This window comes from Mobula birostris, chromosome 3 (genome assembly GCF_030028105.1).
Source record: "Mobula birostris isolate sMobBir1 chromosome 3, sMobBir1.hap1, whole genome shotgun sequence".
Classification (NCBI taxonomy): domain Eukaryota; kingdom Metazoa; phylum Chordata; class Chondrichthyes; order Myliobatiformes; family Myliobatidae; genus Mobula; species Mobula birostris.
The window spans coordinates 68,139,679-68,167,518 of record NC_092372.1 but is presented as its reverse complement, the minus strand read 5'-3'; the positions used below and the strand labels follow the sequence as shown (position 1 = coordinate 68,167,518).

The window sequence follows — 27,840 nt, the reverse complement described above, 5'->3', positions numbered from 1 at the left end:
GGGGTCACTTATGATAAAACCAGACATTATGTAGAGTGCTGCTTAAGCTTCCAGAATTTATCAGTAATTATAAATAACGACCAAAGTACTTGTGATAAGACCATAAAAATTAAAATAACGCGTTGACAAGATCCTTATGCGTGTTATTGTTCTTTTAAGATTTGATTATAATTAATCCTTTTCTCCCAGCTTAGATGCAAAGTAATAAATGCAAGGCATAAAATTTATTATATTTTACCTGTGATTTATTTAAATCTAGTTATTCACAAAAACAATTAGTTAGATCGAGGACAGGTTTATTTTATTTAATCTCCCCAGCTATTTTATCTTCTATAGCTCACCCAAACAGATGTTCAGACTCAAAAGGCATCAATTATTCATTCCTTTCTAAGCATTATAAAATACTGCTCATCTTACACAGTGTCAAGGGCTTAATCACAACATAATATCGGACCCTTCCCAATCTCACCAATTTCCTGACAGTGCTTATTGTAGTCTTGAACCTCCACGCTGAACATTTGGAGACAATGCAAGCTGAGACTATTTTAATGCCAATAGAAACACTATAGATGGCAGCATATGACCAACAGAAAAATGCTGGTGGGAAGAGACAGAGGGTAGATTCGAGACCTGTATGCAGTAGTATGCCACGGGGAATGGGACAGGAGCCCTTCATTGCCTATTAAATGCATATTAATGCCTTGGAAGAGAATGTTGAGGCACTATTAAAAAATTTTGCAGATGACACCAAAATTGGTGGTTTTTGTGCATTCACCCTGTATCCCTCATGACTTTAAATATTTCTATAATACCCACCCTCATTCTCCTATGCTCCAATAAATAACATGGGGCTTCCATATGTAGAAGGCCATAAAATTCTTTAAAGGGACCTCTTCTCTCCCTAACCACTTTCACTCTCAACATACCTGTAAGCTATCTCGGGATTTTCCTTAACCTTTCCTGCCTGGTCCATCTCATATCTTCTTTATGCCCACATGATTTCTTCTTAAATGTACTCAGATTTGTTTGATCCCAGGTTTGGCAGACGTACTACTGAAAGCAGCTTGACTGACTGCATCATAGTCTGGTGCAGCAATTCGAATGTGCAGGAGGATAAGATGGTGCAGATGGTAGTGGACACGCCCCAATACATCAGATGCACATCCTTCTCCACCATTGGTAGTACTTACAGGATGTGCTTCCTCAAGAAGCCAACATGCGAGCCATGCCTTCTTTTCACAGCGACCACCAGGCAGGAGGTACGGAAGACTGAAGTCTCATCCCACTGGGTTCAAGAAAAGCTACTTCCTTCAAAAACAGTTTAGCAACACTCTGACCACTTCGATCAGTTTGCACTAAAATGATTCCATTCTAATTGTTTTCTTGTAAAGATTGTGCAATAGTTAATGTTTCACTTGCGAATACTGCTCACATAATGCTGTGCATACACGTACCTGTGCATACTCAACTGACCCAACCTTCTTTCTGACCAATGCCTCAATATCTTTTGTCAGCCAAGATTCCCTAAATTGCCAGCCTTGCCATTCCTCATAACAGGAACATGCTGTTTCCAAGCTATTGAAATCACACTTTTAAAAGCCTCCCATTTTATCGAAAAAAAGTCTCACCCAATTGACCTCTGTAAGTTCCTGCCTAATGCTTGCAAAATTGGCTGGGCCCTAAAATAGGATCTTCACCTCAGAACCAGTTGTAACTTTCTCCATAATTATCTTAAAGCTAATCAAATTATGGTTACTGGTTGCAGAGTGCTTCCTTGCTAACACTTCAGTCAACTGTCTACCCCATTCCCTCACAGAAGTGCCAGTGTTGCACCCCATCTGATAGGAACCTCTAGTTATTGATTTAGGAAGCTTCCTTGGATAATTCCACTCCATCCTTTACTTTTGCACTAGGACTGTCCTAGTCAATAACAGGGAAGCTAAAAATCTCCCACTAATACCACCCTATTACTCTTACAAGAGTGTTTGAACTTCCTACAGATCTGCTCCTGTAACTCAAATTCATTATTGGGTTCTGAAAAGGCAATCTCATAGTGTTTAGATCCTTTTTGTTTCTAAGTTCCACTGGTATAGCCTGACAGAACAGCCCCCACTCCTCTAAGCACTTCTTTCAGTAGTAGATAAAGCCCAGTCCTTCAAGGATTAAGCCCTCCCCACCATTGAACACATCCACACGGAATGCTGTCACAGGAAAGCAGAACCCATCATCGGAGACACCCTCCATCCCCTACCCAGGCCATACTCTGTTCTTGCTGTTGCCATCAGGAAGAAGGTACAGGAGCCTCAGGACCCACACCACCAGATTTAGAAACAGTTATTACTCCTCAATCATCAGGCTCTTGGGGGAAAACTTCACTCACCCCCTCCCCCCAATCCCCTCACTGAACTGTTACAACAACCTTTAGATTCACCTTCGAGGACTCTTTATCTCATGTTCTTGATTTTTATTGCTTATTATTTTTCTTTGGTGTGCACAGTTTTCTATGGCTTCTCCCAGAAAGGCAATCAGTGCATACCCATTCAACACTGACAAAGCAAAAGTATGTGCTCTTAAGGTTGTCCCATCAATGGTCTGGGACCTGAATACATCACAGAATTGTTTTCATTTTACAAACCTGCTTCAGCTCTCATGGTCTTCTTCCACTGGTCTCCTAAATTTCAACAATCTTTCTCAAAAGATAATTGGCAGGTCAGCTTTTTTGAACTACACTCTCAAACTGTGAGATTCAATATCTGAAGCTACAAGCGTTGCAGACTTAGTTGATAGTTAAACGTCAGCTCAAAATGTATCTAGTTAACCTTGTTTTATCTTGCATCTTTTTAAATTTTATTTTCATATTTGCACTTTATCACATTGGAAAGCACTTTGAACTACACTGCCTGCAAGAGAACTGCTCTACAAATACGATATAATTATAATTATTAGCATTACCACCATCTCCCATCTTATCTGGTGCTCATCTACCATGCACTTTGTTGTAACTGCATCCCCAGCTCCAAATAGCATCAGGCCTTTGGCACTTCTGTGGTAGCAGGTGCACAGAAACAGTCTTTCAGCAACACCAAGTATTCATCTGTCTCAATCCTGCTTTCCTGTGGGCCCTCTATACCCTGGTGATTCAAGTTCTTAAATGTTGTGAATTTCTCTGCTTCCAACAATCCCTGCAGACAGTGTGTTCCAGATTCCAACTACGCACTACTTCAGAGCCCCTCTAATCCTCCTACCCCTTGCCTTAAACCATTGCCCTATGATTTTACATTGGAAGAGAAGCATTATTGCAACTATCGTACCTATGCCCACTAATTGCCTACATTTCAAAGAGATCGCCCCTTAATTTCTTCCATTCTGGGAAAACAATTCCAGCCTATCCTCAAAACTGAAACACACTATCCTAGGAAACACACTGGTCTGGTGAGTCTCCCTTGTAACCTCTCCAGTACAATACAGTCCTTTCCGGAGAGTGATGATCTTAACTGCAAAGTTCTATCATTCCCCTGCAGCTCTTACATTCTGTGCCATGGTTAACAAAACCCAAACCCCATGTTTTCTTAACTATATCACCCACCTTCAGTAATTCTGCATTCACAAGGTCCCCCTGCTCCTCAGTACTCCCTCAGAGCCTAGCATGCATTGTGTATGTTCTAGCCTTATCACTCCTCACACTAACTAAAATGAAATACTATCTGCCATTGTCCTGTCAATCTTATGAAATCATTAATGGCACTTAAGTGTTGACAACACCACAGAGTTTCAGACCATCTGCAAAGTTATTAATCATACCACCTACATTCATATCAACATTTGTAATCTACACAAAACAGTAAAGCACCCTGTGCTACACTACTGGTCACAGTCATCTGATCACAAAAACAACCCTCCACTGTGACTCGCTGCTTCCTATTACCAAGGCCATTTTGGGTCCAATTTAACAATTTGCCCAAATCCCATGAGCTCTAACCTTTTAGAACTTAGCCTTCCTGAAATCCAACAGTGCTGCCTTTCTCAATAGATTACGCTACTACTTTGAAAAATTCAATCAAGTTAGTCAGACCAATAGTTTTCCAATAATTTTCCCACCGCTAAATTTAGATTCACAGACTGTAATTACCTGACTTATCCCTGATGCCCTTCTTGGATAATGGCATCATATTTGCTTTCCTCCAATCACCTTGCACCTTATCCTTAGCCAGCTAAGATTTAAAAATCTGTCAGCACCCCACTTATCTCCCTTTCTTTTTTCAGTAGCAGAAGACGCAAATGTCACCATCAACACCCTAGCAATCTTTACCCTCACTTCTTGTAGTATATCCCATATAGCCTCAGGGACTTAACTATATTAATGTTTTTCAAAAGCTGCCTCCTTCTTAATCTTAACATGGACACTAGCCTGCTCTACGCCAAGCTCACAGTCACGGACCCTCTCACTGATGAACAGTGAAACAAATTATTCACTAAAGGAGGTATTCACCACCTCCTCCAACTCCAGACACACATCTCCTTATTTAGCCCCCATCAGTCCAACCCTCATTCTAGTCACCCTCCTGTTGTTCACATCTGTGTAGAACACCTTGTGATTTTCTTTAATGCTAATCGTCAAGGGCTTCTCTTTCTAGACCCCATAATTTCTTCTTAAGTTCCTCCTTCTAGCTCCCATAATTTCTTCTTAAGTGCCTCCCTGGCTACCTTATAACTCTCAAGAGCCCTGAATGATTCTTGCTTCCTGCTTCCTCTTGACTAAATATTCCACCTCTATTCCATGGTCCCATTCCCTGTCTCAATGGTTCAAAACTATCCAATACCCCATGCAAGTGCTCCCTAAACAACCTCCACAGTTTTGCTGTGCATTTCCTTGAGACTATCTGTTCCTAATTTACACTCCCAAATTCCCACCTAATACCATTGTAATCAGCTCTCCACTAATTAAATACTCTCCCACACCAGCTGCTCCTATCATTAGTTTTGTACTAATCTCTTTGCAATCACAAGCTGGAGATACTGTTAATGAGCATTGAATGTGTTCTCTGGTACTTCATTTTGGTCCAATAAGTTCTAATAACATCTTAATCTTTGTCTGTTCTGGTTCATCTTGAAAAGCGACAATACAGTGAAAAGTCTTCGCTGTCTCCATACTTTAGACAGACGTTACTTATCTGGAAATGTAAAGGCTCTGGGTCCTTTATTTGCTCCCTGGTGCAGCATCTTGCTTGATTAACACCATATACGTCGCTCAGTGCATATCCACGTTAGTTCAGTTGGGAGGGATTCTTTATGGCGTGCAGTATTCAGATTCAGGCACAATATCCAAATGCCTTAGTATTACAGAGGACACCATCTCCACGGCACTTCACTCTGCCCTGACCCACCTGGACAGCCCCAACTCTTACGTCAGAATGCTGTTCATTGACTTTAGTTCAGCATTCAATACTGTGATCCCCTCCAAGCTGATCACCAAACTTCGCCAGCTTGGTATCAGCTCATCCCTCTGCAATTGCACCTTGGACTTTTTGACTAACAGACCCCAATCAGTTAAGTAAGACAACCTCTCTTCCTCCACTCTCACCCTGAACACCGGCATGCCCTAAGGCTGTGTGCTGAGCCCTCTTCTGTACTCCTTTTTCACCTATGACTGCGTTCCTGTACTTGGTTCTAACTCCCTAATCAAGTTTGCAGACGACACCACGGTGGTTTGTCTGATAAGAGGGGATGACGAGACGGCCTACAGGGACAAGGTTCAGCACCTGGCCACATGGTGTGCCAACAATAACCTGGCCCTTAACACCCAGGAGACCAAGGAGATCATTGTGGACTTCAGGGATGCTAGGAGTCACACTCACGTCCCCATCTACATCAACGGAGCTGTAGTGGAGCATGTATCAAGCTTCAAATTCCTTGGTGTCCACATTTCCGAGAATCTCACCTGGTCCCTGAACTCCTCCATCCTGATCAAAAAGGCACAACAGCGCCTTTACTTCCTGTGGAGCATCAAGAAAGCTCACCTCTGTCCCAGGATACCAACAGACTTTTACCGCTGTACCATTGAGAGTATACTCACCAACTGCATCTCAGTGTGGTATGGCAATTGTCCCGTATCAGACCGCAAAGCACTCCAGTTTGTGGTGAAAATTGCCCAGCGGATTATTGGCACCCAATTGCCCACCATTGAGAACATCTACCATAAACGCTGCCTGGGCAGGGCGAAAAGCATTATCAAGGATGCATCTCACCCTAACTATGGACGTTTAACTCTCCTCCCATCCGGTAGGCGCTACAGGAGCCTCCGCTCCTGCACCAGCAGGCACAGGAAGAGCTTCTTCCCTGAGGCTGTGACTCTGCTGAACCTCACATCACAGTGCTAAGCAGTATTGCACCCATTTGTACTGCCTCAGTACTTTTATATTTGAGTGCTGTAGCACTTACTTTTTATTGCAGTTATTTTGTAAATAACACTATTCTTTGCATTTCTGGTCAGATGCTAACTGCATTTCATTGGCTTTGATTCTGTACTTGGCACAATGACAATAAAGTTGAATCTAATTACTAACACAGCTTAAGTTACCCGTCTCTCATGGACCACCAATAAGTTAGATAAACAAAGCACTTTAATAAATAAAATATTTACAGGAAACTATACTGAGCACTTCCTTTCTGTGTGCCTACTGCCAGACAGGAAACTGGTTCAAGCTTGTTCAACACTAACAAACTAAATCTACATACTGTATATACATAGAGAGCAAATGACAACATGCAGAATATTTAAAGGAGTAAACTCTCTATTTTACCCAAGCCACACCTTTTACAGGTCCCATCGTAGATCTCTGTTGCATCTCCATTACTGCAAGAATATTCTTTGTGACAGTACTCAGGTGTGGTCTCACTGAACATCTATTCCAATGCAACAATCTTAGCTATCACCCCACACTCTCAACATGCTGGCATCTTCACAATTCAGGCAGCTATGGGTTGAGAGGAGGCTATTCCAAAAGGGTAGCACACATCAAGATGAACTTTTTGAAAAAGTGATTGAGCTTTGCTTCAGTTACAAAATATTTATTTTTTTTTCTTTATACAGTATACATGAAAGAGATGCAATTTTAAAAACTGCACCTTTTAAACAAAGAATAGCTTTCATGGTGGATTGCCCCTCATCCCCTGGAGACGACAAAATGACATTCTGTTGAGATAGTGCAAAGAGCCAACAGACCACCATGATTCTCTCAAACAGCTGGTACTCTGATCTGAATGAAAGCTTTATTTTGTGCTTCATATTTTATACGCTGATACTGCCAAATCAAATACAGAAATGTGAAATAATTACATTTAACATAGGGTACAGTAACTCCCTTGTATCTCATTGCATTCCATCAAATACTTCAAACACACCATTAAAAATGTAAAAGGTCTTTCAAAGAGGGTAATTACCCAGGGTAGTCAGTTAGTTAAAATTACACTCAGACTGCTAGTGCCCAAATTAGACCTAAAATATCACACCTATAACAAAACTGCATTCATTCTGCATAAATGTTTTTATTCTGTTTTGCTTAACGGTGTTCTATTTCTATTCTATTAAAAGCAGACAGCATTCCACGGCCCAGCCAGAACATAAAAGCAAACTGTAGGTCTATGGTAAACTCCTTACTACTCCCTTGTATGAAGAAATTTTCCAGTGTTAATATTAATACCACAGCTATTTAAAGGGACATGCCTCATGAAGCACTGAGAAAAGATATTAAGGAAACAACTACAATAAGATGTTGCAGTGTTGCTGGTCTTAAAAAAGTTTTAGAGGAACAGCTTTAATTTTCTCAGTAAAAGCTAGATATTTTGCTTTCCAGCTGCTCGACTATTCAGCAAATTGACTTTCAGCAGAGCATAATACAAATAATTCCTACTTTATTTTTGGGCCTTGACTTTCTTTCATTTCATGTGTACAATTTACACAGTGAAAATAAGCTAATATACACTTTATTAATTTTGTAAATACAGATAGAGAGCTAGGGCAAGTATTTCTGCACTTAGTCTTTCTGGATTTACATGGCTGTGAACGCTGCTTCAAAGGTATTGTACAATTTTTCTCTAAATCCTGTTACTCTAATGTAAAACACTGAGCTGGGTTTTCAAGCTTCCCAACTTAAAACCTAAAGTGAAGGGATAAAACACGTCAAATCTAATTTGACAGAGAGACTGAAAGAGTATTTAACACACTTGCTACGGTGCCAATTATCTCACCTGTAGTCAAGTTCTACTGGGCATCTGCAATTTTGTGGCATCTACAGCAAGGAGGTTCATGGCCACCACAGATGGAATACTGTATCATCACAGCCATGTTCTCCTCTCAGATTTTCTGCCCCTGCCTCATTCCAACCCAACTAAGGGAACATCTGCTGCATAAACTAATGGACTGACAGAGATTCACTGACTCCTATCATCTTTCACACATTGCTCAGAAACATTTATTTTATATTTAAGTGCAGGCATCCAGTCAATAAGTCTCTCTCTTTTCCTTGTCGACCTTCATCGTCCACAAACAGGATCACTGGCCTTTTCAGTAAACATTTGCTCTAAAGGGTGGGTTAGTCAACGGGCTCCGGGTTGCCAATCAAAACAAACACTCTTTCCTTTAAACAGCAGCATCAGGACCATAGATCCGGCAAATAGGTGTGGGAATATTCAGCTCCCCTTGCCATGCAGCCTCACCACACTCCCATGGCATAAAATAACAGTTTTACATAATTACATTTATTTACTTACACCCCAATGAGAATAGAAGCAGAAAATGTAAATAAGCTATCTTCACTTTTCTAGTGCAATAAATTTTCCAGCTCCTGGCATGCATGCTCCCAGAAGCAAAACGATGTGCAGGCAGCAGCTTGAAATGAATATTTAATTATGGCCAATCGAGAAACTTGGGCAAGAAGAGCAGCTGTGTCAATCACTGGACAAACCACAGTGTACCAACTGCTCCAAAACACACAAGCATCTCAAAATATCACAGCTGAAATTAATGGAAGAATTCAGCGTAGAAATAATTTTAAAAGGAAAGCATATTTACGATTTAATACTTGAAACTTTAACCTAAATGCTATCATCTGAATTGTCAGGATCTGAAATCAGGGATTAAAATATGGCACAATTACTTTTAATTATTGAGGACAATATTCAATTAATTAGGTTGGTCTACTTCCCTCTTCACCAAGATTTAACGTGCAATAATTCAGCGATATCACCATCGACTATACCAGGTTACGGTACACTTTAGAGATGAGCAGAGGTATTGCAGTCGTAAGAATCTAATTACAGAAGCTTTCACATTTGTGTGCATATCTACTTGCAAGATTCAAGCTTATTTATCAGATGTACATTGAAATAGAGTGAAATGTGTTATTTGCATTAACAACCAAGGGTGTGCTGGGGGCAGCCCACACGTGTCACCATACATTCCAACGCCAACACAGCATGCCCATAATACTTCAAATAAGACTGATGATCCCAAACTTGCAAACTGCAAATTTTTTTTACAGCTGCCAAGCCTGGAAGTTTCATCTTATCAATACACGAGATCAGTTGGAAAATATAAAGTTTTTAACTATTGCAGCCCCAAATCCTTTAAACAATATTCACTGTGACTTGTATTTAAATAGCTGCATTAATGAAATTAGAAACTTCCCAAAAAGGATTCACAGCAAGTCTGACACCAAGTTCAGATGTCACAGACAAAAATTTGCTCAAAGATGTACATTTTTGGAGAAAAAACAAGAAAGTCTCAAGTGAAATGTGGATCTCAACACATGCTCACCTAAGGTCTAACAGAGCTTTAAGGGAGATTTGATAGCAGTATATAAAATTATGAGTATCAATAGGGTAAACGCAAGCAGGCTTTTTCCCATTGAGGTTCCGTGAGTCTAGAACTAGAATCCATGTGCTATGGTTGAAAGGTTAAATGCTTAAGGGGAACATGATGGTGAACTTCTCCACAGAGTGTGGTGAGATTGCAGAATGAGCTGCCAGCACAAGTGGTGGATAGGGTTCGATTTCAATATTTAAAAGAAATTTTTACAGGTTCATGGATGGAAGGGGTATGGACGGCTACGGTGCAGCTCAATAGGCTCAGTCAAAATAATAGTTCAACACGGACTAGATGAGCTGAAGGGCCTCTTTCAGTACTGTAATGTTCCATGACTTTATGGGCTATATCAGGACTTCCCAACCTTCTTTATGCCATGGACCAATAACATTAGTCCGTGGGCTCCAGGTTGAGAACCCCTGTTCTATATCAACGTGAATGGACCAGGACAGGCTATTGATAATGTCCGCACCCAAGAACTTCAAGCTGTCCACCTGCACACCGCTGATGTAGACAGGAGTACGCGCACAACCCTCCTCCCCCACCCCCGCCCCACCCCCACTTTCTGAAGTCATTGTTTTGATGACATTGAGAGAAAGGTTGTTGTCATGACACATGTCACTAAGCTCTCAATCTCTTTCATGAACTCTGGCTCATCGTTATTCGCGATGTGGCCGAAACCAAAGTATTATCTGCAAACTTGTAGAGGAAGTTCTACATCTTGAATGGGACTCCCATACTATAAAAGAATTAGATGGCATAGAGTTTGTCAAACGTGTTCAGGAAAAGTTTCTTAATCAGCACATAAATGTCCCAACAAGAGAGTATGCAATACTTTACCTCCTATTAAAGAATGAGACAGAGCACAGAGGTTTCTGTAGGAAAACACTTTGCATCTAGTGGTCATAATACCATTAGTTTCAAAGTAATTATGGAAAAGGATAGGTCTGGTCCTTGGGTTAAGATTCTAAATTAGAGAAAGGCCAATTTTGATGGTATCAGAAAGGACCTGGCAAGTGTGGATTGGGACAGGCTGTTTTCTGGCAAAGGTGCATTTGGTAAGTGGGAAGACTTCAAAAGTGAAATTTTGAGAGTACAAAGCTTGTACGTTCCTGTGAGAATAAAAGGCAAGGATAACAGGTTTAGTGAACCTTGGTTTTCAAGAGATATTGAAGCCCTGTTATGAAAAAAAGGTGCACAGCAGGTATAGGCAGGCAGGAACAAATAAGATACTCGTGGAGTATAAAAATGCAAGAGAACGCAAGAAAGAAATCAGGAGGGTGAAAAGGTTGTTCAAGCAGATGAGGGGAAGGAGAATCCTTAGGGATTCTACGGATATGATAAAAGGAAAAGGATTGCAAGGGACAAAATTGGGTCCTCTGGAAGATCAGAAAGGCATTCTATGTGATTTTTAAAAATGGATCTTTTGCATTTGTATTTACTCAAGAGACAGATACAGAGTCTATAAAAGTGAGATAAAGCAGTAGTGGGGTCATGAACCCTACAGAGATTACAGAGTGCTAGAGTGAGTTTTTGGGTAGATGATTCATTTACACTTAAATGACTCTGGCCACCAGTCTTCTGTTTGACAAAGTACTGTGGATTGAGTTCACAACAATGCAATTCCTAAAAGCTGTGAATATCGCAATACTAGCCAGACGCTGCGGATGGAAGTGGGAAGTTTACAGGTAGTTTTGAAGACAGCCTTATCTGTACTTTATAATATTAATTGTCTCTATGTTAGCACGTAAAATACCAAATAAATGTATTGTGGATTTGACTTGCACTCCTAAAGGCTGTGAGTACCAACCCAGACATGTTGGTGTCGGGAGGAAAGGATGAAGTCAGAAGGTGTGATGTTTTTTATGTAGCTTCTAAAGGAAGCATTGTCTATAACTTTGTAAATAGCAATTGCCCTTTGTGTCTAGCATATAAATATCGAGCCCACATTGGGCTAGCAGACCTTTCTACTAAAAGTGTCTCAGTCCGTATGATGCCTGCTGTACCTTGTGTGCTTTGTATCTACCAGTAACTCTGTCCCTCCAGTGATTTCATCCACGCTACAACACAGAGGAGGAGGTGTTAACAGTCTTGAGGCAAATCAGAGTGGACAAAGCCTCAAGGCCAGACAAGGAGCTCACTCAGACCCTGTGGGAGGGAAGTGCAGAAATTGCAGGGGCTCTAGCAGAGATATTTAAATCATCCTTAGCGACAGGTGAGGTACCTGAGGATTGGAGGACAGCCAATGTTGTTCTGCTGCTTAAGAAAGGCTCGGAAAATAAACCAGGACATTATAGCGCAGTGAGCCTGACAAGAGTAGTGGGAAAGTTATTGGCAAGTATTCTAGAAGACCGGATATATGAGTATTTGGATAGACAGGGATTGATCAGGGATAGTCTGCGCGTCTAATCAATATGAATGTTGCGAGGAAAGTTGATGAAGAAAAGGCAGTGGATGTTGTCTACATGGACATCAGCAAGGCATTTGACAAGGTCCAGCATGGGAGGTTGGTCAAGAAGGTTCAGTCACTTAGCATTCAAGATGAGGTAGAAAACTGGATTAGACATTGGCTTTGCAGGAGAAGACAGAGAGTGGTAGAGGATGGTTATCTTTCTGACTGGAGGCCTGTGACTAGTGGAGTGCCACAGGGATCGGTACTGGGTCCACTGTTGTCCATTATTGATGTCAATGATCTGGATGAAAATGTGGTTACCTGGATCAGCAAATTTGCAGATGACATGAAGATTGGGGGGTGTAGTGGACAGCAATGAAGCCTATCAATGCTTGCACTGGGATCTGGACCAGCTGAAAAAATGAGCTGAAAATGGCAGATGGCATTTAATGCAGACAAGTATGAGGTATTGCACTTTGGGAGGACCAAACAGGGTAGGTCTTACACAGTGAATGGTAGGGCACTGAGGAGTGTGATAGAAGAAAGGGATCTGGGAACACAGGTTCATAGTCCATTGAATATGGTATCACTGGTGGGTAAAATCATAAAGAAAGCTTTTGGCACATTGGCCATCATAGATAAAAGTATTGAGTATAGGAGTTTAGAAGTTACGTTGAAGTTGTTTAAGAGGTTGGTGAGGACTAATTTGGAGTACTGTGTGGTGTTACAGGTGGTGATGCAACCAGTTAGAATGCTATCCATGGTACATCGGTAGGAATTTTTAAAAATTGTCTTTGGTGACATACCAAGTCTCCTCAAACTCCTAATGAACCACAACCACTGTAGTACCTTCTTTGTAAATGCATCAATATGTTGGGCCCAGGATAGATCCTCAGAAATGCTGACAGCCAGGGACTTGAAATTGCTTACCCTTTCCACTTCTGTTCCCTGGTGCGTGTTCCCTCAACTTCCCCTTCCTGAAATCCACAATGAATTCCTTGGTCTTACTGACACTGAGTCCAAAGTAGTTGTTGCAACACCAGTCATCCAGCTGACCTATCTCACTCCTGTACACCCACTTGTCACCGTCGAAAATTCTATCAACAATAATTATGTTGTTGGCAAATTTATAGATGGCAATAGATGTGCCTATCCACACATTCATGTGTGTAGAGAGAGTAAAGCAGTGGGCTAAGCACGTATCCTTGAGGTGCGCCAGTGTTGATAATCAGCGAGGAGGAGATGTTATTTCAGATCCACACTGACTGTGGACATCCATTGAGAAAGTCAAGGATCCAGTTGCAGAGGGAGGTAAAGAGATCCAGATTTTGGAGATTACTGACTAGAACTGAGGGTATAATGGTGTTGGATGCTGAGTTGTAATCAATAAACAGCAGCTTGACATAGGTGTAACTATTGTTCAGGAGATCCAAGGCAGAGTGGAGAGCCAGTGAGATTGCATCTGCTGCAGAACTATTGTGCTGATAGGCAAATCGCAGTGGGTCCAGGTTCTTGTTTAGGCAGGATTTAATTCTAGCTATGACCAACCTCTCACTGGAGAAGGACCACAAGGTGGTGGCGGGGGGGGGGGGGGCGGTGACATGGTTAACAAGTCAAAAAATGCTACCACGTTTTACAGTAACTCCTATTTCATTACATTTCTGAGGACAGTAGCTGAAATGCCACCAGAATTGAATGTGTTAACAATACTCTTATTGCTATTAATCTGGGGTTTCTGAAGAGCTATCAACTGCTTCTTTAATTACTGCAGTGCAGCATGATAAATGTAGGAGTCTGGGATTGGCCCTTCATACTGTTGATCAAACAGGTAGTGCTAAGATGTGACCAGTGATTTCCACCACATCAGGACATTGTAAACACTCATTCCTCCTTTCACCTGTGAAAGGGACACTGTATGCTTGTTTTACAAAATGCCTTACAGTTACAGCTCCAGGAGTACCTCCCAAACCAGTGACTGCCATCATGGAAGAAAAGGGCAGCAGCAGGAAAATACCACCTCCAAGCCACATACCATCCCAACTTGAAAATATACTGCAGTTACTTCATTAATACTTGAAACCCCCTCCGCAACAATGGCGGGTGAGTATTTTCGCTGTAAGAACACATATGATTCAAGGCTACTACCTTCTTTAGGTCATAGGGACAGGTAATAAATGTTGGTTTTACCACTCCATAGATCAAAAAAAAACCTAATATTTTTGAGTCAAGTCTGAATTTTATTTCTATGTGGCGTTCCGTATAGGAAACAAACCTAACAACATGCGTTTGATGGTGTGGTGGGCACCGAGCTTGGCAATTAGTTTAAAAATTGCAGCACATTGTTCATTAGGATGGTGATGAACACTGGCAGCTCTGGCTGAGGCGTTTAATGTTGTGGTGTTCGCCGAGCTTGCAGATGTTTCATCAGCAGTCGAGGTGACATTCTCAGTGTACAGTTGTTGGTGTTTCTCTCTGGGTGTGCTCACATTTATATAGGCTCCTGTTCACTTGCCTCAGTCCTGATTGGCTAGCCCCTTCAGTTGACCTTTGAATTCTATTGGCACGCGTTTCTTTGGCACTTAGGGGTTTGTAGATGGCGTCTATTTCAATATGTTTGTTTACGGAGTTATCAAAAGAGAACCAAGCTTCTAAAATTTCTTGTGCAGGCTTCACGTCTGCTTGCGCAGGAACCTCCACAGTGTCCCAGTTATCCTTCTCGGTCTTCACGTACCGAGCTCAGTGACAGTGGATTACGTCTCCGTAGCAACAGTTTCTGTTCCCTTTAACTGGAACACCACAGTTCTTATAACTCCGTAAACAAACGTATCGAAATAGACGCCATCTACAAACCCCTAAGAGTCAAAGATACGCGTGCCAATAGAATTCAAAGGTCAACTGAAGGGGGTAGCCAACCAGGACCGAGGTAAGTGAACAGGAGCCTATATAAATGCGAGAGAGAAACACCAACAACTGTGCGCTGAGGATGTCACCTCGACTGCTGATGAAACATCTGCAAGCTAATTGCCAAACCTGGCAAACACTGCAACATCAAATGCGTCAGCCAGAGTTATCAAAATTCAACACCATCCTAAAGAGCAATATGATGCAATTTTTAAACTCATTTCAAACTACAAAAAATTAAAAACATAAGTGTTATAACTGCATATTATTCATTTTCCCAAATGCTCTTTTTTAGTAAAATTAGTCTATTCCCAATGCCTCCAATTGCATTACAAATTTCAAAATAATTCACAACGCTCTTAGGATCATATTATTGAGCCTCAGATATTTTGAAAGAAATTGCAAACAAATAATAATACTAATACACATTCCAGTAGAATCAGAATATTTATCTCCAGATTCCTGCAGCAAATAGTAATAAAGGGAATGAACTTCTGTACCCATACGTACATTCACTACTTGGACGATGATAAACTCCTGGATATCGTTTGCCCATAGTGACTGATCAGCACATCATAGCTTCAGACAAGCACAAGAGCAAGGGAACTTCATGACTGAAAAACAAAAATAATTTAACATTTATTGCAAAGATTAGTAAACATCTTCCACAAAATAGTCCTGCATGGTTGGATCATATCTGATTTTACAATAGGCTAGCGTGGAAGGCTAGGCCTCATGGAATCCACAAAGAGCTAGTGTGGTGGATTCATAATTGGCTAGGAGGTAAGGAGTAGAGGGTGGTAGTTGAAGGCTGTTTCTCAGAATGCAGGCCAGTGACTTGCACCTCGGCAGATTATTCATTATTTTCATAAATAATTAGGATGCACATGCATGAGGTCAATTTGTAGATGACATGAAATTACGTGGCATTGTTGATAGTACACAAGGCTATCATAGATTACAGGGGGTTCTAGACCATTTAGGGAAGGGGGCCAATGAAGAGCAAATGGATTTCAAAAGAGTTAAATGTGAGATGTTCCTTTTGGAAGATCAAACTGCATAGGATTTAAACGACGCACTGTAAGTCACTAGGGGGTGTAAGGGAACAGAGGCACAAGTGCATAGTTTGCTGAAGCAGCATCACAGGGAGACAGTAGTGAGAACGGTGCTAAACATGCTGGCTTTCAACAGTCAGCGTATTGAGCATAAGAGTTGGGACACTGTGTTACAGTTGTACAATTCATTGGTGGGGCCAGACTTGGAGTACTGAGTACAGTTTTGGTCACCCTGTTAGAGGTAAGGCATGGTTAAGGTAGAATGAGTGTAGTGATGGTGCCAGGACCAAAGAGCCTGAATCATAGGAAGAAGTTGACCGGGTGCATTTTTTTATATTCCTATGTATATTCAAAAATGAATGCAACCTTAAAGAAGTGTTTAAGATTATGAGAGGCATAGATAAAGTGATTTGTCGCAGTATTTTCCCCAGGATATGAGGAGTTTAGAATTAAAAGGGACCTGAGGGGCGACCTTTTCCTGCAGAGGGCGGTCAGTATATGGAACGAGCTGCCAGAGGAAGTGATTGAGGCAGATACAATGGTATCCTTTGAGTAGTATTTGGATAGGTGCATGGAAGAGCGTGGCTTAGAAGCATTTGGGCCGAACACAGGAAATTGGGACTAGCTGGGTGGGCATTAAGGTTGGCAAGGACTTGATGAGCCAAAGGGCCTGTACCTGTACAGTATTGCTCTATGACTTAAAAATATTACTATCTTGACATCACATGAAAACAAAGCCGTGCACATTTAACTATGTCAAATAAGGCAGTCACTGAATCATCGTGCAAGAATCTCTATTTATGTTTACAAACAGACAGTAGGTGAAAACGACAAGAATAACAATCTAAAAGTATTTTAATAATAGGTTGCACATTGTGTTCAATTTCAAACTCAACTTTCTCTCTCCTCAACAGTTGAATCCAGACATTGAAGATAGTATAACTTTAAACTGAAAACTACCACTACTAATGGCAGGATAAAAATAATACTTTGCATTAACCAACCACAAATATCTCATTAAGTTCAGCACTGCACAAGCTCTCTGCTTACATTTTACTCACCATCCCTAACAGAGCTTCTTAGAAGTGTCATTAATTAACAATTCTGAACATCTTCTCTGAGCAGTTAATCACTGTGGAGTGTCATTCGATAATCTGCAGGCAAGTTATTTAATTACTAACAGTCCAATTAACAGCAAACACCACTGCACAAAATCATTTTGCAATAGCCACCAGCTTCAGTAAATTAAAATTACATGAATTTTTTTTTAAGACTGAGAGTGTTATTTTGCAGTGTATCTTACCTCTAGACCGGGAGACAATAAGACAGCAGGTGCAATTTCAACCTAATGCCTTCCTCCATCCCAGTGACTTTCATGCTTCAGCTATTTAGATTTAACATGCAATAAAACAAACTGCAATTCTCCAAGCACATCAAGCACTTGAGTGCTTTTGTCCCAAAACCTAATATTCCAAAATGCATTAGACTTGCACTAATAAGTAACCAATCTGTTGATCAAAAGAGCTATTTTCTTAGATACAATTCTCTAACCAGTTAGTATCTTTGTCTCATTCATAAAAAGAAAATTCAAACATTGTGATCAAATGGGCTTTAATTGTGTTCAAATTCTTTTTTCGGTATTTGTAAGTACAAGTCTAATTTCTGCATTTGGAAACTGCAGAGATGAGGGTGGGGTGTAAAGAAAAGGCATGAAGGAAAAATCAGTAATGGGTCTACTAAAAGTGAAGAAGTAAATATCCAATTAGTTAAATAGTGGGGTTTTGGTGACAGTATCAACAATGGGTCAAAATATATTCAATCAAATAATACAACGTAATGGTCCATCAAACATACTACTGCCCAACAAAGATCTGGGGTCTGTCCTGACCTTCAGTGGAGTCTGAATGGAGTTCACATGCTCTCTAATGTGAATGCATGGCTTTCTTCTGGGTGCTCCACTTCCCTCCCACATCCCAAAGTTGTGGTGATTATAAGTTAATTTGATCACTTCCATTTAAGACCATAAGAATATAACATATAGGAGGAGAATGAGGATATTAGGCTCATCGAGTATGCTCTGCCATTTCATCATGGCTGATCCACTTTTCCTCTCAGTCCCAATCTCCTGCCTTTTTCCTGTATCCCTTCACACCCTGACTAATCAAGAATCTATCACCTTCTGCCTTAAATATACACATTGAGTTGGCCTCTTCAGTTGCCTTTGGCAACAGACTCCACGGATTCACTATTCTCTGGCTAAAGAAATTCCTCCTCGTATCCATCCTCATAGGATGCCTGTCTATTCTGAGGCTGTGTCCTCTCATCTGAGACTCTCCCACCAGAGGAAACATCCTCTCCACAGCCACTATCTAGTCTTTCAACATTCAATAGTTTTTAATGAGGTCACCCCTCATTCTTCTGGTCAAAGGCTTTGTCACTTGGCATTCAAGATGAGTTAGTAAATTGGATTGGATATTGGCTTTGCAGGAGAAGCCACTGAGTGGTAGTAGTTGGCTGTCTCTCTGGCTGGAGAGTTGTAACTAGTGGAATGCCACAGGGATTAGTGCTGGGCCTAGTGTCATCTATATCAGTGATCTGGAAGATAATGTGGTAAATTGGATCAGCAAATTGCAGATGACACCAAGATTGGGGGCATAGTGGATAGTAAAGAAAACTAACAATGCTTGTAGCGGGATCTGAACCGCTGAAAAATGGCAGATGGAGTTAAGTGCAGTCAAGTGTGAGTTGTTGCACTTTGAGGGGACCAACCGGGGAAGGTCTTACACGGTGAGCAGCAGGGCACTGAAGAGTCTAGTAGAAACAAACAGATCTGGGAATTCAGGTACATAATTCATTGAAAGAGGTGTCACAGGTAGATAGAGCCATTAAGAAAGCTTTTGGCACATTGGTCTTCATAGAACAAGATACTGAGTACAGGAGTTGGGATGTTATGTTGACGTTGTAAAAGAAGTTGGTGAGGCCTAATTTGGAATATTATGTGCAGTTTCGGTCACCTACCGACAGGAATGATGTAAGTAAGATTGAAAGAGTGCAGAGAAAACTTAAGATGTTGGTGGGTCTTGAAAACCTGAGTTATGGGGAAAGGACTTTATTCCCAGGACATAGAAGATTGAGGGGAGATTTGATAGAAGTATACAAAATTATGAGGGGTATAGAGAGGGTAAATGCAAGCAGGGCTTTCCCACTGAGGTTGGGTAAGACTACAACAAGCGGTCAGGGGTTAAGGGTGGAACGTTTAAGGGAAACATGAGGGGGAACTTCTTCACTCCAAGGGTGGTGAGAGTGTGGAACAAAATGCAAGCGCAAGTGGTGCATCTGGGTCACTTCAAACATTTAAACGAGGTTTGGTTAGTTACATGGATCGGAGGGGTATGGAGGGCTACGTTTCGGGTGCAGGTTAATGAAACTTGGCAGATTAATGGTTTGGCACAGACTAGATGGGCCGAAGGAGCCATTTCTGTGTTGTAATGCTCTATGCATCTAGTGTAGTGTTCTATGACTATAACTCTGAGACATCTGATCATTCTGCGCACAAAGGAGGCCACGTGGAATGATACTATGTAGTGCTCAATCCTCCCAAGTGACTAACAGGGAAATACTTGGAGATACTTTCTGATTTTGTCCTTTTTCTTATGTCGGGGAGTGATCTCATTATACCTTTCCTCCCAGGAGCTTTATGTGGATGGTGAATATTTTGACAAAGTTATGCAGTCAGCTTTACCTTCTTAAAACACTAAGATTCGCCCCCCCCCCACCCCTACCAACAAGACTAAAGGATCAGTATTGTATTCTATCTACATCCCCAGCCCGGCCATAAACCTTCTGTATCCTTTCAAAACACTCCTCTCAGGATCTCTGGACCCTTTTCCAGCCATCTCTCTGTTCACCAACCCCGAGTTATAGACTGAGCTAGAGTTCTTGTTCTTTCTTGGGGCTTAACTTAATCAGAGGTCTCTCATCACTCTGTGACCTAGATGTGGCCAGGAATCTCATCAGAGCCTGAATCCTTGACCTGGATGTCTGCCAATTGATGGCGAAGAGACCCCTAGTTCCCAGCAAGGCAGCGAGGGTCACAGTTGCAGACAGTATGTTAGAATGTTAACTAGTCACATGACCACACTGACTGATCAAATTTTCACTGGAACTGCATACAAGTAACAGCAATTATTGCTTGTGGTTCAGATGACCTTGGTCTAACGTGTAGCTCACACTCACTCCCTCCAGTAACCATTTTCTAGCTCAGCAACATGAATGATGTTTCTGCAAAGGCCAAAATAGCTAATATCAGTCAAGAATCAGGGATCAAAATTCAGCTTGATACTAAATAATATACTGCATAAAACCAGTCAAATTCACAGCACGATAAACTACAGAGTACAAAGTTCAAAGTAAAGTTTTCAAATTAAGTACAGCTGAAGTCAGAAGTTTACATTCACCCTAGCCAAATACATTTAAACTCAGTTGTTCACAATACCTGACATTTAATCCTAGAAAACATTTCCTGTCTTAGGTCAGTTAGGATCACTACTTTATTTTAAGAATGTGAAATGTTAAAATAATAGTAGAGAGAATGATTTATTTCAGCTTTTATTTCTTTCATCACTTTCCCAGTGGGTCAGAAGTTAACATACACTTTGTTAGCATTTGCTAGCATTGCCTTTAAATTGTTTAACTTGGGTCAAACATTTTGGATAGCCTTCCACAAGCTCCTTACAGTAAGTTGCTGGAATTTTGTTCCATTCCTCCAGACAGAACGGGTGTAACTGAGTCAGGTTTGTAGGCCTCCTTGCTCACACATGCTTTTTCAGTTCTGCCCACAAATCTTCTATTGGCTTTGTGATGGCCACTCCAATATCTTGACTTTGTTGTCCTTAAGCAATTTTGCTACAACTTTGGAAGTTGGTGGGAGGAGAAGATGGCAGCACGCATGGCCTCTCTGATGAAATGATATCGTATTTGTTAAATAGGGGCCGTGCACGATTCTGATTTGATGGAGACAGACGTGAGAAGCATGGAGGAACATCTGGAAAAACTTCTAAAATGCCCGGTTCGCTGCCGATGCTACTGTGTGATCGAGAATCTCCAGAGGAAAGGCCCCAAATCCTCGGCTTTTCCTGTTGCTGGCGGCCGGGGCTGGGGTCGAAGCGCTCAGCAGAGATGGTGCTCGGTGTCGGAGGGCTGGTCAGAGGCTGGAAGTTTTCAGACGACTCATGAGTCGAACTGTGGTCGGGTGCTTCCAGGATGCTGCATCGACAAGTTTGCGGCGCTGGAAGCTCATGGCAAGAAGAGAGTTTTCTTCCTTCTCCCACCTGCGTGAGATGATGGGACTTTCAAGAGACTTTGAACTTTTTTTTACCGTGCCCATGGCCTGTTCTTCATCAAGTTACAGTATTGCTTGTACTGTTCTAACTGCATATTATAATTATGTGGTTTTTGTCAGTTTTTCAGTCTTGGTCTGTGTTGTGTTTCTGTGATATCACATCGGAGGAACATTGTATCATTTCTTAACGCATGCATTACTAAATGACAATAAAAGAGGACTGCGTGTCCTCATAATCTAATCTAATAATGCTTGGGGTCATTGTCCATTTGGAAGACACATTTGCGACCGAGCTTTAACTTCCTGGCTGATGTCTTGAGATGTTGCTTCAATATATCCACATAATTTTCCTTACTCATGATGCCATCTATTTTGTGAAGTGCACCAGTCCGTCCTGCAGTGCCACCGCCATGCTTCATGGTTGGGATGGCGTTCTTCGGCTTGCAAGCCTCGCCCTTTTTCCTCCAAACATAACGATGGTCATTATGGCCAAACTGTTCAATTTTTATTTCATCAGACCAAAGGACATTTCTCCAAAAAGTAAGATCTTTGTCCGCATGTGCACTTGCAAACTGTAGTCTGGCTTTTTTAATGGCGGTTTTGGAACAGTGGCTTCTTCCTTGCTGAGCAGCCTTTCACATTATGTCAATATAGGACTCATTTTACTGTGGATATTTGTCTACCTGTTTCCTCCAGCATCTTCACAAGGTCCTTTGCTGTTGTTCTGGGATTGATTTGAACTTCTTTGCGTCAAAAGTATGTTCACCTCTAGGAGACAGAATGCATCTCCTTCCTGAGCGGTATGATGACTACGTGGTCCCATGGTGTTTATACTTGCGTACTATTGTTTGTACAGATGAACGTGGTACCTTCAGGCATTTGGAAATTGCTCCCAAGGATGACCCAGACTTGACATCATTTTCTGACCTCAATCTGATACAAAATTTGTGGGCAGAACTGAAAAAGCATGTGTGAGCAAGGAGGCCTACAAACCTGACTCAGTTACACCAGTTCTGTCTGTCTGGAGGAATGGAACAAAATTCCAGCAACTTACTGTGAGAAGCTTGTGGAAGGCTACCCAAAATGTTTGACCCAAGTTAAACAACTTAAAGGCAATACTACCAAATACTAACAAAGTGTATGTAAACTTCTGACCCACTGGGAAAGTGATGAAAGAAATAAAAGCTGAAATAAATCATTCTCTCTACTATTGTTCTGACATTTCACATTCTTAAAATAGTGATCCTAACTGACCTAAGACAGGAAATGTTTTCTATGATTAAATGTCAGGAATTGTGAACAACTGAGTTTAAATGTATTTGGCTAAGGTGTATGTAAACTTCTGACTTCAACTGTATATGTCACCAGATACTACCTTGAGACTAATTTTCTTGCATGTGCTTACAGGGAAAGAAAGAAATACAATAGAATTTATGAAAATCTATACATAAACAAAGATGGACCATCAACCAATGTGCAAAAGAAGGGAAATTATGAAAATTAAAATAAATTAATTAATAAATAATACTAAAGACACGAGTTGTACAGTCGTTGAAAGCGAGTCTGTAAGGTGTGGAATCTGTTCAGAGCTGAGGTGAGTGAAATTATCCACACTATTTCAGGACCTGATAGTTGAAGGGTAATAACTGTTCCTGAACCTGATGGTGCAGACTAAGGCTCCTGTACGTGAGGAGTGCATGGCCTGGATTGGAATTCTAAAACAGAACATACCTCTCGAGAGACATAGATCAATTACAGGTGTCCCCCACTTTTCGAACGTTCGCCTTACGAAACCTCACTGTTATGAAAGACCTACATTAGTACCCTGTTTTTGCTAACAGAAGGTGTCTTCACTGTTATGAAAAAAGCAGCATGCGATAAAAGGCAGCACGCGCCCCCAGCAGCCGCTCTCCCCTGGATTCGGAACCGCGATCTCGCCAGCATTGCTTAAACACGTGCCTGTGAGCAGCCGTTAGCAAGATGAGTTCTAAGGTATCGGAAAAGCCTGAAAGAGCTCGTAAGGGTGTTACACTTAGCATAAAACTAGACATAATTAAGCGTTTCGATCGTGGTGAATGAAGTAAGAACAAAGTGAGTTTGGCTTGTAGAAGTTGACGAAGATGACGTTGAAGAGGTTTTGGCATCCCATGACCAAGAACTGATAGATGAAGAGCTGATGCAATTGGAAGAGGAAAGGATAACAATTGAAACCGAATGAGTAATGATAAAGTACGACTTTAATTTTGAAAGGGTACATAGGTTTAGGGGATATTTGCAGGATGGTTTGAGTGCTTACAAAGAACTGTATGATAGAAAAATGCGCGAGGCTCAGCAGTCAAGCAAGCCTTCCACATCAGCCACAGCAGACGACGAACCTCGACCTTCGACATCGAGGCAGGTAGAGATAGGAAAAAATGAGTTGCCTGCCCTGACCAATGACGAGATGACACTTTAGTGTCCCACCACCCCAAGACCCAGGCTGCGGACAGATACCAATTCGCGGAGAATGCAGTGGTAGCTGGGAGACACACAGCACATCTTTAAGAAAAAAGCCGAAATAAACATGCTAATTAATTAGGTGCCGCCCCACACGTAATTGTCAGACCAGATCAGAGGCCATGTAATCGGCACTGATCTGCGCCGACAATTACGTGCCAGGCGGCACCTAATTAATTAGCTTGTTTATTTCGGCTTTTTTTTTAAAGATGTGCTGTGTGCAAACCGGCTACCGCTGGACCCTGCATGCTTCGCGGCAATGTATCGGTTTGCTGCCCGGAGGGTGGGGGCCACTGCACCACCCGACCTCCAACTCACCCTAACACACCACCATCAGTGTGCTCGGCGCTGTCCCAATTCCGGTAAGTGATACTACACTGTACATACATTATTTCTACTTTATATCGGCTGTGTTTTACGTGTTATTTGGTATGATTTGGCAGCTTCATAGCTTAAAAGTTACTGGACAGCATTTGCGCCGTGTTTTTGCCAACGGCGCTTGCGTGAGATTTTTGTTACGGAGAACAGTTCAGGCAATGATTGTGGAAAAGTATTTCTACTTTATATAAGCTGCATATTTATCCTATCATTCCTGCTTTTACTATGTTACTGTTATTTTAGGTTTTGTGTGTTATTTGGCATGATTTGGTAGGTTATCTTTGGGTCTGCGAACACACACAAAATTTTCCCATATAAATAAATGGTAATCGCTTCTTTGCTTTACAACATTCCGGCTTACGAACCGTTTCATAGGAACGCTTTACCTTCGGATGGCGGGGGAAACTTGTACCAGAGATTAAATTTCAGTTGTTTCTCTCTGCACAGCTGAGGTGGGTTCTGTTGGTATTTCCACCATTTTGTGAGTTTATTTCAAATTTCCATTATCCATAGGATTTTGCTTTTGTATTTGAGACTAAGGTGAAAAACACTTATTTCCCACAACAATATAAAAGTGAGCTAGAATCCTATAATCAAAAGAATAGTTAAAATTCAGCAGGGAGGAACATAGAAAAAAGCTGGTTCCATCGCACAAAGAAATCTATGTTCATTGATGCAATTTTGTTTACTTTTATTGGTGACAGTCACTTCAGTTCTGTTTTAATTGTAATGCGATTTGCATGATAATGGTGCTGTCCATTCCAATTAAACATAACAATATGTTTATTGTGAAAGATTGAACAGTATTACTTCCACAGAGCTGAACAATTTGTACAGTTGACATCATCACAAGACCTTAACTCAAACCTTTTGGATACCTGCATGTTCTGGTACAGTCAGTACAGCATGCACACTTTAAATAAGTCAAAGTAGGCTTAAAAGCTCAGCATGAAGGACGAGCAATATACACATTGTCTAAAATGAGTGCTTATGAACAAACTCTGTTATTTGGACAATAGAAATATGGCTGAGGAAAGCACAGGACTGACAGCTTAGTGTACCAGGATATGAAGTTACAGACAAGATAGAAAGAAGAATGTACTACAGACTGGGGGAAAAAAATAATCACAACAGTACACAGGAGGAGATCCTGAAGGGATTATCCAAAGAGGCCATACTGTGGAGTGTATGAGGTGTCCAAGGAGGGGTAGCTCTTCTGGTGTCGGGCTTGTTGTGCTCCGCCCAGGGGCAGTTCATCCCACTTTGGTTCCCACCTGCCACCCAGCTCTCACGTGTGGCTCCAAGTAGCCAATTGCATGCGACAGTGGCCACACCCGATGAGGGTGCTGGGAACATCCAACCCCAGCATGGGAAGCCAGTTCCGGCAGACTGGGCGGATGAGATCAACTACAAGATCCAACGGCTAAGGCGGCAGTGCTCAATGCTTTCTGGAGAGTGAAAGACATGACAAGGCACAGAAGGCATTAAGGCTACCAACTGCAGCTGAGGATGACTCCAGACGTGATGATTTTTCATACCATCGGACCAAGCTCTTTGGAGGCCGAGAGAGCAGAACTGCCCCAGTGCAATGGCTTTTTCACTATAAAGCTCCTCCCTCACAGGGTTTTTCCACAATACAGTTCCCTCCATGAGCTGCACAGACAAATGTCATCATCGGAAATGACGGACAACCAACAATGTAGGCTTCCCAATCGTCAGCGGATTGGATAAAATCACGACATTTATGAGGCAGTTAAAGAGGCTTCTAAATAAGCAAAGTACTGTGGGAAATGAGATTCATGTAAATAGACTAAAAGGTCAACATGAATGTTGTGGGCTGAAGGGTCTGTGTTACAACCCAATGAACACAAAACAAGGAGTCAAGATCTTCAGGTCATCTCTCTGACCTATGTATATAACTCTCCTTTCTCCTGGTGCTACATTTTACAAACTTAAAATTAACTTGCAAAGAATTTAAAGTCAAGAAAGACAAATTTCATTAAAGATGCAACCTTGAATCAAACATTCTTGTATGAAATGAGAGTCATGTATAACTCAGAAAGGATGTCATTTTGTAATGTTTGTTTGACATTTTTAAAATTTATTACCAAAAACACATCTGAAGACAATCTAATTCATTATATTAACAATCACAATAATGCAACCTATATTTAATTTTCAAGAATCGAATAACTGACCAAATGCACAAAATCAGCAAATGCTGGGAATGCTCAAAAGGTCAGTTAGCCTCTGTGGAGAGAGAAACATAGCCAACATTTACAGTTGCTAACCTTTCATTGGAGCACAAAGATTTATGAAAATTTGGTATACTGGATTTCAACACATTACTACTTTGAATCACAACCTAAAACATATTGCATTACAGCAAATTGTTCACCAGCTATTGGATGCATTTGACTTGGTGGAAACTAGGATATGGGGTGACTGAATTTTGGATGACTTGATGTTCCTGGAGGATAGGTGATAAAATCCAGCCAAGAATGCATATTCTTCAAGTAGATAACAAAGTCATGAGTGAAGCTTTCAGTGAAAACTAAACAGAGGTAGATAAGAGTCAGGTGATATGCAGATGGAAATAAGTTGTCTCAGTATTAGACCAACTGTACAGTCAGAAATATTTCAGTAAGATGGACCACTTAGCTGGTGAACCTTTAGGTCACCAATTCCACTGACAGATCAATTTACATTTTGCTTACTGGGCCAAGGCACAATCATGATAGAAGGCCATTTCATTTATATTGTAGTAAGAATCCTAGTTAAATTGAACTGTAGGTCCTCCTCCAGTTATAAACACCTGACTTATGAACAGCCCATACACACTAATCAGCACTTGGTGAAAATGGCAGAATGGATTAGCTATCGTGGGGCTGCAGGCATCTTCTATCATGTCGGTGCTCTGTTTGCGACAATATTATTGAAGCTGGCAGAAAAACTCCGAATGGTTGAGTTAACTGTCCTGATTTAATGACACATTGTCCCTGGTTGGCCTATGTTTTTATTTAAGTATATTGGCAGATGATTACATTATTGACTTGTGAACTGTTCACGTTATAATCTGTTACCAGAAACAGATCCTGTTGTAACATTCCTTCCATTAGTAAGATAAAATAAATACTGGATTGAACTCTGATAACAAGCCTTTTAAATATACTGCATTTTACTATGGATCATCACATTCATATTCCATTTTATATCACCTTTCCTGTACCTTAAATAATAAGTTATCATTCAGAAATATCCAATCTCCCTTCACTTCACACTATATCCTGTTGATACATTCAAAGAACTTCAAGACTTGACAAGGTACGTCCAGAGTTAATGTTTTACCTGGATTGGGGTCAGAGTCTCAAAATAAGGTTGCTGCCCGTCATGAAATGGAATTCCTTTATGGAGG

The 27,840-nt window shown here is 41.2% G+C and overlaps 1 protein-coding gene across 7 annotated transcripts in view; it reads right to left on the bottom strand.

Annotated features, from left to right (window-relative positions):
* LOC140195097 (amyloid beta precursor protein binding family B member 2-like) overlaps positions 1-27,840 on the bottom strand; it is a 287,117-nt gene that overhangs the window by 204,733 nt on the left and 54,544 nt on the right. For 5 of the 7 annotated variants that reach the window (XM_072252811.1, XM_072252814.1, XM_072252815.1 and 2 more), the window contains exon 2: positions 15,666-15,769. In XM_072252811.1, coding sequence (XP_072108912.1) covers positions 15,666-15,711 — 46 coding nt within the window. In that variant the 5' untranslated portion in view covers positions 15,712-15,769. Of the gene's footprint in view, positions 1-15,665; positions 15,770-17,271; positions 17,365-27,840 lie in introns of those variants that run through there. The other 2 variants (XM_072252813.1, XM_072252817.1) reach the window with 2 other exon arrangements.